Here is a 13605-nt window from a genome sequence, read left to right as displayed (position 1 = left end):
ATTGCAGTCTGCACATATGGATAGGACTGGGAGAAAAAAAAATCCGAACAAAGCTTCAACTCTTTCCAATTAATTCCAGACAAACAGACAAAAGCAAGTCAGTTCAATTGATCCTAAAAGCTATTTTGTAACAGGGGGGCTTTTGTGGTGTGTTGCCTGGTGACGCGGGTGTGCTGTGGGGGAGGGGCAGTAGCCCCGTCCAGGACCACTGTACCAGGCTTGTCATTCAGCCAAATGATGAAAAGCTTCCTGAACGTAAGCTAATGAGGAGGTCCAAGAGAAACTGAGGAGAGAAAGAGAGAGAGAGATAGATAGAAAGAGAGAGAGAGAGAGAGAGAGAGAGAGAGAGAGAGAGAGAGAGAAACCGACCATCAAAGAGATAACATTTAGAAGAAAAAAAGAGTTTCCTGGACCGACCGCCGATTTAGAGGGTCAACGGGGAGTCCATCCTATACCAGCCCCCGACAGTGAGCTCACACAAACGGTTGTCAAGCAAATAAAAAGTGAAATTTATGGAGGGAGGTAGTGAGGAGGGTAAGATAGGAGCTCTATCCACTGGGAGGGCTATAAAGAGGCTTCAGTAATCACACCACCCATTGCATCACAGTGGTACAAGTCAGAGCTGTTGTAAGAGGGACTATAACACAGCAAATTACCTCAAAAACACAAAGAAAGCATCAACATTAACAAACACTTGGAACAGAAAAAGAAACAAACACTAGTCAGTGATCTTTGTAGAAGCGCGTTTTGGGCCATTTGTCTTCATAAACAAAATTAAAAAACGATCTTTCGAAAATAATTTATGCCAGGTGAAGATGACTCACTAGGTTAGACTGATGACTCACTAGGTTAGACTGGCAGTCAACTACCACACTAATAGTGCAAAGAAAGCCTCATCAATATGACTAAAAAAAGTGGGGCCAACATTACTATTTTATGGCAAATCTTCCAAAATACAAAAAGGTATTAGTGAGCAATGATGGGGAACTGAAATGTGTATCTTGCGAGTCCCTTTGAAGGGTCCCTGGAGGATTATTTTCACAGTGATGGCTTCTTGCTTCTTTGATAGAAGTGAGACTCCATCAAGGAGGCAAAGACTGTCATTACAGCAGAACCTCTACTCATGCAATGCCTCGCCCTCAAAGACTGCTCAATACAACCCAAAAGGTCAAGGGTCAGAATGTGACTTTTAGTAATCCTTCAGTGCCTTCCCAATCAATACAAGACAACAGGAAAAGCTGAAAAGGATCTGAACTTGAGTCACCAAGTCCAAGATGTGCTCCAGGTCAGGTGCATTCACCAAGATTAAATCTGTATTCACATCACAGCCTTTTAGAAACAGATGAGTGGCGCAGGATTGCTCCATGCTTGCATAACTTTAAATTTGTCATGCTCATACAGTATTGAACCAATACTATTGATAAGTTGATTGTTTTTTGTCTGCACCATGTTCAGGTGACGAACTCTTTGTTCATAAATCTTTCATAAATAAATAAATCAAATACATGTTTCAACTTCCTTCGGGCTTTCTTACCACTATGACAAAGAAATTATGTGAGAAAGAAAAATGTTGCGGACCATACTGAAGACTTTTTCCTGAAGCCCAATAATACAAATAAAAAAAGCAATTAAATAGCTGCTCAAATCTGACCTTTGAAAAGAAACGGGAGGCCTTAAAAGGTTGCATGTGTTTGACAGCGCCAGCCACTGAGCTGAAGTGACTTTTCCCTTTGGCCAGTGAGACATCCATGCTAACCTCCCTATCCTGCTGAGTGGAAAAGCTGTATTGGCCACAACAGCACAGCAGTGTGCTGTCTACACACAGCCCGGGAATCAACAGGCTTCTGCGAGCCTTTGTCCGTCTCTGTTTTACAGAGTATACATAACAGAGCCTTCAAAAAGTCTTAACTCAACACAGTGTCGAACAGTACAGTATCACTAAAGCTGCTGCTGCAACATCGCAGCGTGTCCACAGAGGAATGTGCACATCCTTGATGCCTTTGATTTAAAGTAAGTTGAAACTTGCACTGTATATGTGTGAGAGCAAAGAGAAGAGAGGAGTACAGACAGTCAGATTGACTATGATACGATGAAAATTTAAATGAACCATGGCAACAATGCTGAGAACGTAATGGTGAACAAAAGTTACTTTAAATATGAGATTTGTTGGTCAAGCAAGAGAAGATTTATCTGGATGCCTCCACCAGTGAGTGGGCTGCTGAGTTGCTTCAAGCTTATTGCACTCTTACAAAGCAGCTTGGAGACTCTCAGCATGAGCGCTTGTTAATGCTTAACTCAAAAGCTTGAATTTCTAAGCAGCACTGTAGATGAGCATCGGAAAGTTCATTACACTCAAGGAATGATATTCAAATATTCAAATGACTCCACGGCCGGGAAAGATAAGTACATTTACAGCACAGCAATACCCTGAGGACTGGCACTGGATGGAAATGTGATTATTTAATGTTTAAATTACATTGTTTACATTTGTCGGGAACACAGATCACAACATAATCAAACGTATGGAAGTAGTTGCAGAGTCTGCTTGTGTCATACCTGCATTGCTCAATTATGATGTGTTTTTATGACACAAACTGACAACATGATTAAGCCCAGATAAACTATTGAGTTGGTACCTCAAGATAATAAGATAACTTAAGATGAAGTTAAGTCGGAATTTAAGGATAACAGCAACTAACACACACACAGGTTCAAAAGCGGATAAAAACCCATTTGTGATATTTCCTTTCAGGAAAGTTGGATGAAAGATGCATAATACTCTGGGTGAATGTAGGAAATCAAACTCAACGTAAAGAACTTAAAAAAAAACACTTTCAAGCCGCCGCCACCCCCAAGCACATAAAGTGTCATACAGTACATCTTACAACACTGAAAGACAAAAGAAGAGACTTACTGGCTGCCTGAATACGAGCCTTGCGGCTCACCACCAGCCCAAAAGAGTTTTGGGCCATACACTCGTAGTCACCCTCGTCAGATGAGTCATGGGATTTGGTCTTCTGGAAGTGAGCGATCAGGAGTGAGCCATTGATGAAGGTGTCGTGATGCTGATCCTGAGTTAAAAGCAGACCGTTGTGCCTCCAATGTGTCGTAATTGGGGGGATGCCTTCCACCTGGCAGTGGAGCATGAGGGGCTGCTCCTGTACAGCAATGATGTCACTGGGCTCCAGCGTGAAGGAGAGCTCTGCCTCGCACATCACACCTGAAGAGACACACAAGCACACATCCATGATAAATATAGCTGAGCATGAAGGTTAATTCTTAAATAAGAGGTGCCAAACAAGTTCTCTTTAATCTCCTAGTTTTTTCACAGTTGTCATGGTGAAAACACTTGAGTTAATATGCAGCAGTTCTGACCATGAACCACAACACTGAAGCTGTATTTACTCATCCAGGGTCATGAAGGACTGCAACACTAGCAGAAAAACATTATTTCTACAGCTCCCGGGGTAAAAAGCCCTGACTGAGCTACCTCCAGGACCGAGTCCCATGGAAATGTATAGGATTGAATGCATCATATGAGCATACTCTTTGTACTCATGGTACTATACACACACACACACACACACACACACACACACACACACACAGTCTTGTATGTGCTGTACCAGTCAACCGATGGCAACAACTTTGTCACCGTGAGAGCTGTGTTCTTTTTTACTACTCAACACTAAATAATATGTGACTAAATGCATTTGTAGTGATGCTTCCCACTTTATAGTGAAGTGAGGGGACCAGATTTGTTGTTTCTGAGGGTAAAAAAGGGGAGCGGAAGAACAATAAATAAAGGATGTAAACAGCCTGACCTGACTTGGTACTATAAAAGAGGAGCTTAGCGGGCTCTCTTGGTATCATGTTTCCGCTGCTGATGGACTAAGCACTACCAGTCTCTGCCCCAGGCCCTGGAATCTGGTGGGAGGGGGACTAGGGGAGGGCAGTAGAGGTGAGGGGAGGGGGGGGGGGGGGCAAAGCACAAGGGTCAAAACAGAGAACCTCTGGCTTCATCCCTCAAATTCCAGCCGAGAAATACTTCCCCTTAGGTGCAGACAAGGCATTCATTGACACACTCCTCCATGAAGATCACATATAGAGTATAATGCAAAGAAACATTTACTCTTCCTCTCTTCTTCCTCTCTTCTTTATGTGACCCCCCTCCCTCTCCTTTTTTTTCACTCAACACGCACAGAAAGTAAATGGCCATGGGACCAGAGAGACATCAGTGCTACCACTTGAGAAAAACAAGGGGGTAGTGGTGGAGAAATATTTAACCCTTAGCTGGCAGGCAGTGATCCCACTCTCCAAAACCTGATGCTGGCTACATGAGCTCAATCTCTTTTGGTCCAACAAAGATCAAATGTGTTCACATTAGAAGCAGCCAGCAGAGAAGAAAGTATCTGACAAAGAGCCTGCAGCCACACATCCAGTCAGTCACACGTTATGGATAATTCTCAAATAAAGTATTATACACTGAGCAACATGCTTCTGGACAAATTTGAGGATGTAACACATCGGATCAGATTGGAGGCTTTGCATTTACAGCTTTCAACGCTGTCAAATGGCATTAGTCAATGTTATCACGCCTTGCAGCAAACAGGATCACAGTTGAGTGTACAATGAGTTGCAATGGCATTGATTCAGAGTTGATTAAACAACTTTACTGATGTTGTATATACTTCATTGTTACTTCAATCAGGCTAATCAGTTTATTTTTCATTAGCTCAAACAAAGTAAAGGTTATTGGGCTCTAGCGTTCCGCAGGAATATAACTTATTGCTAGACTAACTGGCTGCTTAGCTCCGGGTGGGGAGGAGGTTACAAACAACAGTGTGAAAAAGATTAGAGAAAATCAGTTTGCATACAGTGCTGAATCATCTGACAGACCCAAATGAGAGACAGGAGATAAGAGAGACCAAAAGAAACAAGGGATAGGCAGATCTTGCTCTCTGTCTTGTGGTTAAAGCCACCTGTGAATGCTGCAGAGAGGAGAGCACAGCTGTGGAAACTGGTGGCAAGTACATGGCCTATCCACAGAAACACATGTTCACAGACATAATACAGCCGTGGATTTTCATGGTTAGATAAGGAGACACACACGCACACGCACACACACACACACACACACACACACACACACACACACACACACACACACACACACACACACACACCCTAATGCAGAGGAAAGAGACACTAGCATGTCGGATTACTGGGTGAGACCAGAGACAAGTGTTGGCCAAGTGTGGCTCATGCTCTGGCTTACTATTGACACATAAGTGTGGCTGGCTGGCACAAAGTTTTACAGCTGCAACAGTAAAGTGAGGATCACACACCAGCTACTGCCAGACAGATGGAGTTAACGCAACGAGTATCACCGATAGAGCTTAGAAAGCTTAGGACACGCCACAGGCTTCTGGCAAGAAAACTCCTCAACGGCATCATATCGTATCACATGATGCCCCTATGGGGGGAAAAATGTTTTGAAATTGTTTAAATTTAGTATGCGTATCTCAAAAATGCTACACAACATATCAGAATAGTATATTGTGATGCATGTAGTTAGTTTGTGTTGCTAAATGACCTGCTTTCTCCCCTTGTTCTCTCAGCATCCATCAGTTACAGCACACTTTTACATATTCACCATATCAACAAATACAACATACTGTGTGTCTAAACCAATTGAATTTGTTGTGCCGGACTGCTGCAGATTTCATCATGTTAGGTGTGTTCTAAATGTGGAAAAATGTATTCTACACTCAACAACAACATTGACAACAAGAATTGTCAATTCAACCTCCATTAATCTCACTGAACTGGAGATGGAAAGCTGATGCTGCATTTACACTTAGAGGAAAATGATGCATGCAAACTATATTTCACAAGTGGTGATTATTAAATGTCACTATAAAAGTGCCTTCAACCATGCACAGCAAAAGTCATATATTCACATTTAGATCAAGTATATGTGCATGGCTGAAACAGCAGAGTATAGATCATGCATGCAGCATTGATTGTATTCTCATCTATAGGCTTCTGCTTGACAAAGTATTAATCAATACCCTTTATTTCTAGCTTCCTTAATTCTCTGGCTTCCGTAATACTCATGAGCATGTAGTTTCAAGCAGGCTGGTATTCGCTTGTTATAATAACAGCAGCTCAGCGATGATTAAACAGAAATGACAATCATATTGGTAGTACAATGCAACACATGAATGCTGAGAAATAGTCCATGTGTTGGCATGGTGGTAAATGTAGCGCACCTCTCAATGTTGTACAATCTTGTCTCATCTTTTAGGTGAATAAACGACAAACTGGTAGTTTTGGATTATAATGAATGAGTTTCCAGATACTTCAAAGAGCAGGAACATAAACAGTTATGAATTAAAAGTTCTCAGTATTTTCTTTCATGTGCCTTGATTTACCATTGATATGCTCTTTTGAGGCCAGCCATCTCAGTCAGTACATTCAAAGCAAACGCTTGCCCTTTGATACACTCAAACGTTCATATCATGAATGACTGCATTTTGCCTTAGAATTTCAGCTCGTCATGCCATGAAAGAGCTAATGCAAATATTCCTCCTATTACTTATCAACTCTGCTTGAAAAGTCATAAAAAGTGCCTTAATCTTAACTGAATCTAATCTCTGACACGGACTTAAAAAGAGCTTCATTTCTTTAATGTGATGGTTAGATTGGAACCACATCCATCACAGAGCTGTGTTTCTGAAGTTCCTGTTCTCAGTCCTCTGACTGAACATATTATGAACCACTGTATATAGCCTTTATGATTCCAGTCGGGGCCATTGTGGGTCCCTGTGTGGTATGCTTTGCATAACTCAATAGTCTCTCCTGGCTTTGAATTAAGGGGCCTCACAAAGAGAGAGAAACTGTCTATCATAGTGAACAAAGGGGCAAAACAATATTTTTTTTAAAGGAGGAGAGGGACCGTCTTGACATTTAATCTGTACAAATATTCTCCCCAGCAGGCAATAACCACAGTCTTTTAATCTATGCTCAGACACTGTCATTTCACCCTGCCACAGGGTGGTGTGCTGCAAGGACTCACCAATCAAGAACACCATCACTTTGAAAGTCCCCTGATGTGAAAAAAAATCTGTCTACATCCATCTACTTCTTAAAGTATATCACTTTTTAAAGTTATGTTTTAAGACTTAACTAGTAAGGTGAAAGGGTAAATTGTCATTCAAACCAGCATAAAACTACAATGTCTGGTTAATTTAAGTTTCACTAAAGCATTTGTAATAGTGCTTTCAATTGTGTAATTGAGCCCATGTGCTGAACAATAACACTGAAAGTGGCTCTAAATCTGCAGGCCATGACTTTACATCCTGGGACACCTAATTCAAAGAAAGTCGGGGACAACTGCAGCAGAAAAGGAATCACTTTCTGCAGAGTTCACAGCTATTGTATAGAAGAAACGGGATTTTCTCAATGCAAAAATTGGACACATTTCAATAGAAGAGTCTTTACATCCCTCTGATCGTGCTTCCATCAACATACATTTGAAAACAAACTAAAAAACTCTGCCGACTACGTTGCACGTGGCTACCATGTATTACTATGGTGCCCATATAAGCCACCTAGACTTGATACACCAATAGCCTGCTCCAACATTAAAAGTTCTGCAGGACGCACACCAAATGCAACTTTGAATACACTTCTAGGTATCGGCGTGTAACTCAGTAACCTGCGGGTATATCATTCCGCAGTGCACACAACTCCAGTACCGGTCTCTAGTCCACATTGGCATCTGCAGCCGAAATACTAACAGACACCGGAGAGGTGCCAAGTTCAGGGTTACTGGTCAGCAGCGCACTTGCAGCATGCAGCATGCTCCGGGGAGCAGCTCACTAAGAGCGGTTATCCTCCACAACGCTCCCGCACACCCCGCAGCGCTGTACTCGCCACTCCTGCAATGAGAGAATGCCACTTACCGATTAAAGCATTTAGGAGTATTCCCCAAAAGCATGGAACAAGGCGGCGGCGCCTTGTGGATGCCATTTGAACACTTATCGAAAATATCCCAGCACTTGCAGAAGACAGCGTGCAGGTGAAAAGACGGGAGGGTGAGAAAACAACAGGATATCCAGATCCAGCTACTACATGTTCCGACCTACAGTGCTACAGTTTGGTGGCTCGCTGGGGTCGAACATTTCGCCATTTTAGCCATCTATCAGGAATATGTCAGCATCCCGCTCTCTCTCTCCTCCTCACTCACTCTGCTGTATCCCAAAGACAGCCTCTCTCTCTCTCTTTCTCTCTCTCTCTCTCTCTCTCTCTCTCTCTCTCTCTCTCTCTCACACACACACACACACACACACACACACACACACACACACACACACACAACGCGCACACACACGAGCACACACACGCGCACACACTGGCTGAATCTGCTCTCGGAACAAAAGAGCTGACTGCTTTTCTCCAAAACGCATGAGAAACCTGCAACAACCGCATGATTTCTGTACGTCAATGAAACAGGTACTACTAGTGCTTACTATTTCTACACACAGGGTAGAAATTACAATACTAGTAACAATAGTAATAAGGAATCATACTAATAAATAACTAGGTGCAACGACAGTGTGTGTAATATTAGGGTACTGGTCATGTTTCTAACAATAAAACGGATAAATGATCTGACTATGGCCGCACAAATCTTTCTTCTGTCATTGGTTTCACTTGAGTCGACAAAATACATGATGACACAAAGTACTAGGCCATTTTGACCAGAGTGAACACATGGAAGTATGGCTTCGTTTTTTTTTATCATGTCAATAAAAACAATAACATAAAATTCGGTGAATTGGACGTGTTTTATTATCTATGGTTCGACACGTGAATCTGATATAATAAATAAACAAGGGAGACCTCGAGCACTCAGTTGCAACAAAGCAGCGGTTGTTTAGCTGTACTCGATCTCCCCCTTGTGGACGAAGCATGCATTTTGACTCTAAACTAAAACATATATGTGTATGAGCTTTACATTCATATTTGGAGTGTATATTTGCACCCGGGTGAGAATAGGTTAGGTTTGAACAACACTTGGTTAGGTTTAAGAAAAAAATATGGAGCCAAATGTGTGCCTGGGTAAGGTACAAATTACATTGTTGGCTAGGGACACCTGGGTGCTTGTCTCTGCCATACTATACACCTGGTTATAAATAAATACATTGGGAATTCCGCCCGGGTGCAAATAGTATTGCTGGCTTCTTACACAAAACATCTGGCAGTGGCATGTATATATTTGGCTATTGCTTGCCCATATATGATGTAATATGGTAAACTAATCCAACATCCTAGTAGACTTTCTATAGCGCACCTGTGTTCTCTATAATCTGATGTATAGACTATTGCAATTAGATCATCTACTAACGCTTATTTTCATGTGATGTCCTCAAATGTCTGTTTTTGTCCAGTCCAAAACTTAAATATTTGTTGTAACTGTTTAATGTGGAGAACAATACCAACAACAATATGGAATCATAGTAGCGGTGCTTTAATTTAAAGCCGATGGTTGAGTATAATGTGTTCAGGATAAAATAAATAAGATGAACTATTTACACTCAGCTGTGCCTGTTTAGTTGCACTCGAGCCCCCCTAGTGGACTGAACATGTACTTCTGGTCTAAAAAATACCATTCTGGCAGCGTCTATCACCATGTTACACTATATCCAGTCGATAATTTAGACGAACTAGCGTTTATCTGTATTTTATCACAGTAGAAGGACTCCTGTTTATTTTTCACTTATGCAACGTGACCATTACCTGTATGACATCATGCAACATCTATGGAAAACTACTGTAACACTGAAAACAAACACCTCAACTAATTGGACGACCAAAATAGACACTAAATTAATGTGAAATAATGTGCACCGAAGCAAGGATATCCTTACCTGTTTTTACATCTATTTATACAGATAACTAAGCTAGAGAGAGAGAGAGGGAGAGAGAGAGAGAGAGAGAGAGAGAGAGAGAGAGAGAGAGAGAGAGAGAGAGATTAAAGTGAGTTCTGGGACTTTGCAGGATATCTTATAGCTAACATACCAACACTAACTAATAGGGTTTGTTCTTCAACTTTTTTAACATTAGGTTAGTTATAGTTTAGTCATTTTGTTTGAATAGATAAACATTCACATTCACTCTTTACAATAAGTTATGCATAACAGTCAGTTTATATGTACAAATTGGCTCAGAAGCTCACATTGTGGTGTAACATTATCCGCTAAAACCACTAGCTAGCGTGTTAGCTTGTGCAGGTTGCGGGACGCCCGTTGCTTCTAGAAGTAGCCCAAAAATAACTGGCTCCGATATTTAAGATAAAGCACATCCACACTTCAGTGTTTCAACATTTTCATTTCATTGCGACAACCTGCTTAATTGATAGCGGTACAAATGTGTAGTTTTGACCTGTTGCTAAAGACTGGGGATCGTCATAATTCATTATCTTCTTGACAAGATGTCTCACTCTGTGTCAAAGTGTTGGACCAGAGCCACACACCGACGATGGTGCAAAGGGGCTGTTGTAAAATATTTCAACCATACCTGTTTCTAAAGATCAGTACTATCTGGCGGAAGTGTAGGGAAGTAAAGGGTATTTAAGTACCCTGCATTTTAGGCTACTTAAGTACTGCCCACTGTTTTTAGGCACGTTACTTAAGTGCTTCCATGTCATGCTACTTCATACCTCTAAGCCTACTCCGCTACATTTCAGATTTAAATTGTACGCCCACTTTTTTCCTTTGTTACATTTATCTGACAGCTTTTTCAGCTTTTACATCAAACACAGGGCACACATTTACTCACTGTGTAAAAACAGATGTTTACCAAACGTTTGGGCTTGCTACAAAAAAAAGGTAGGGTTTAGTCATCTGTGAAAATTAACCTATATTTCACAAAAATAAACATAAGAAAGTTCCTTGTTTGGCTGCCTACTGGACTACATTACCTAACCGTATATGAGTTAAGTGGCTACACAGGAGTTTCTTCAATCTAATAGTGTCATGTAATAATTTAACACTGAGGGGCCAATTTCGTAATGATGAGAACGTTTACTTATGATATTTTGCTCATAATACATGTACCTTAACTTAAGGGTTCAGAATGTAAAGACTTGTAATTCCATATGTCTACAAATTAGTACTGCTATGTTTAGTTATGGATTGAGCAGTTCTTCCATGCCTGACAAAGTTAATTTGCATGTTCAAATTGTTGCAATAGTCTTCACTACTAGTTTATTATTATTCAGGGAGTCAGGGATTTGTTGCCAGGACCTCCATTAAGTCATAAAGAGAGCTCCAGTATCATCCGAACAACAGCAGCTGTGATTTTAGTTGAAGACAGTGTACACCAATTAAGGCCATTATTGGTGTTTGTTTAATCTGCTGAATGAGGCATTTCTAACTAGAAAGGCCAAGCATCCCATTAACCTCGGGTACAGTGTGGTTTGTGAGTTGTTGAGCTGTTCTGAGAGAAAGATTATGCTGATGGTGATAATGGGGATTTTAAAAAGGAAAACATATTTAAAAAAAACGTTAAAATGCATTATAACAAACCAAAAATAGATATAAGTAGATGAACAATATGGAATTAAACACAATAACGCTATACCATGATTTAACAACTTACTTTATCAATTTTTGAGGCTGCAGATTGTGACGGGGTATATTGTCACATACTCTAAGGCTCATGCACCCATTTCCATGTACTTTAGAAGAGACAAACCAATTCCCACAACCTTTTATTCAGGTGTGAACAGCTGGACAGCTACAAGATACAATATTGAATTGTCTGTACCACTTTCTTAAATGTCCATCATTCTTAAAGGGGTTTGCAACTAATGTCTGTATTGGTTGATAAATCATGCATGCTCCTTTTTTCACACAGGCCTATACAACACTGATATGGGCACAGTTTAGGTTGCCAGGTTGTAAAAAAGCCATTGATGATTATTTAAGTCATTAATGCTCAACTGCTTCTCACTTTTCAATAAGTTGTCACGTCAGATATATACATCATCATAAAGGGTAATACACTATTCATTTTTGCATTGGCCATTTTATATGCAGTAATTTGTCTTTACCAATTGTTTTGTTTTATCTGAGCCAAAAAGACTAAAACTGATGACGTGAAAAATAAACACCAGCCAGAGAGATTTTTCAAAAACCTCAGAGAATCCTGAGATCAGAGCATATAACCTGAGATTAGAGCATAGAACCCTTAGGTTAGACCATAGAACCCTGATATCAGAGCACCCTGAAGTCAGAGCATAGCACCCTGAGGATAAAGCATAGAACCTTGAGGTCAGAGCATAGAACCCTGAGATCAGATCATCCATATTTCTTCACTTGCTATCTGCTGATGGGTTGGTCCTGGTGCTCGTCTTCATTTTGGAACTAGCTGATGCTCAATCTCATCCTCTTCTTCAAAGTCACTGTCAGACTCTGAATTTTCATAAATGTGATCTTCACATTCTGAAACCTCTTCCTCTCCATCATCATCATCATCATCATCATCATCATCATCATCATCATCATCATCATCATCATCATCTTTATCATCATCATCAACAACTTCTCTCTCTTCCAAAATCAATTGCAAGGCCCTCTGAGCAGACTATTTTGGCCACCTTTTGGCCAACCAACAGTTGTGAATAAGGAACCACACGGGCAAAGCTATATTTACTGTGTCCGCTCCCAATTTGAAGCTGGGATAGAATATGAGCAAATAAAGACTGGTTCCTAATTGGCTCAAATGTGTCGGAATGTAAGAGCAGACAGGTGTCGGTGCTTGCGTTTACCAACAATGCAACCTTGTGCGGGAACGACAGGGGCATAAAAACAACACACACATACACATCCTGTATACAATATTAATGTGTAGGCGAGGTTTACAGTGTGTGGTCATTGAAAATCTGTTCTGATGTATGTTCTTCCCAGAAAATGAGCCAAGACTAATGTGTCTGAGGTATTGTATATATTAATATTTTTTCTTTTGATAAAAAATGAATACGGGTCCCGCAGAGCCGAACACCACACAAGGGTTAAATACATGTGTGCAATATTGGAAATAGCCACACGATGTCCTCCTGTTATAGAAGACTCCCTGCCAGCTCCTCGTGTTTGAGTGGTCCTTAAAAGATCTCAGGTAATCTGCTCCTGCTGCTATTTTACCATATTTACCACAACAACAAGATTCACAACTCACATGCTTTTCTTTCTATACAGGTTAAAGAGGTTTAAACATTCTCCACCGTCCTCTCTCCCTCTCTCTCTCTCCCTCTCCCTCTCTCTCTCACACGCACACGCACCATTTTGCCGACGGAAAAAAAGCCGTGCCACTCCCCTTTATGAGTCCTCATGAGAGCCTGGTCTTCTCGGGTAGCGCAAGGGAGCCCGGCAGGGTACAGTTTCTGTGAGGATCGGTTATAGCTATGATTCATAATCCATCCAATAATCTAAATCGGACTCATTGATTGCCGCGTGAGATCAGCCGATGTCTTCATCGACGCGCATCCTCTCACTGCCTGTCCCCACTTTTCTGAGGAGGTCTCTAGAATAACCC

At 41.1% G+C, this 13605-nt stretch overlaps 1 protein-coding gene across 1 annotated transcript in view; it reads right to left on the bottom strand.

Annotated features, from left to right (window-relative positions):
- igdcc3 (immunoglobulin superfamily, DCC subclass, member 3) overlaps window positions 1-8040 on the bottom strand; it is a gene marked incomplete at its 3' end in the record, with an annotated part of 49621 nt that extends 41581 nt beyond the window's left edge. The window contains exons 1-2 of the mRNA XM_079217373.1: window positions 7971-8040; window positions 2915-3220 (exon numbers count right to left, since the gene is read on the bottom strand). Coding sequence (XP_079073499.1) covers window positions 2915-3220; window positions 7971-8037 — 373 coding nt within the window. The 5' untranslated portion in view covers window positions 8038-8040. The remainder of the gene's footprint in view (window positions 1-2914; window positions 3221-7970) is intronic.
- Between the last annotated feature and the right edge of the window lie 5565 nt (window positions 8041-13605).

Source organism: Taurulus bubalis (genome assembly GCF_910589615.1).
Source record: "Taurulus bubalis genome assembly, chromosome: 4".
NCBI lineage: Eukaryota > Metazoa > Chordata > Actinopteri > Perciformes > Cottidae > Taurulus > Taurulus bubalis.
Note: the sequence above shows the minus strand (reverse complement) of the source record. Positions and strands in the feature narration are given on the sequence as shown.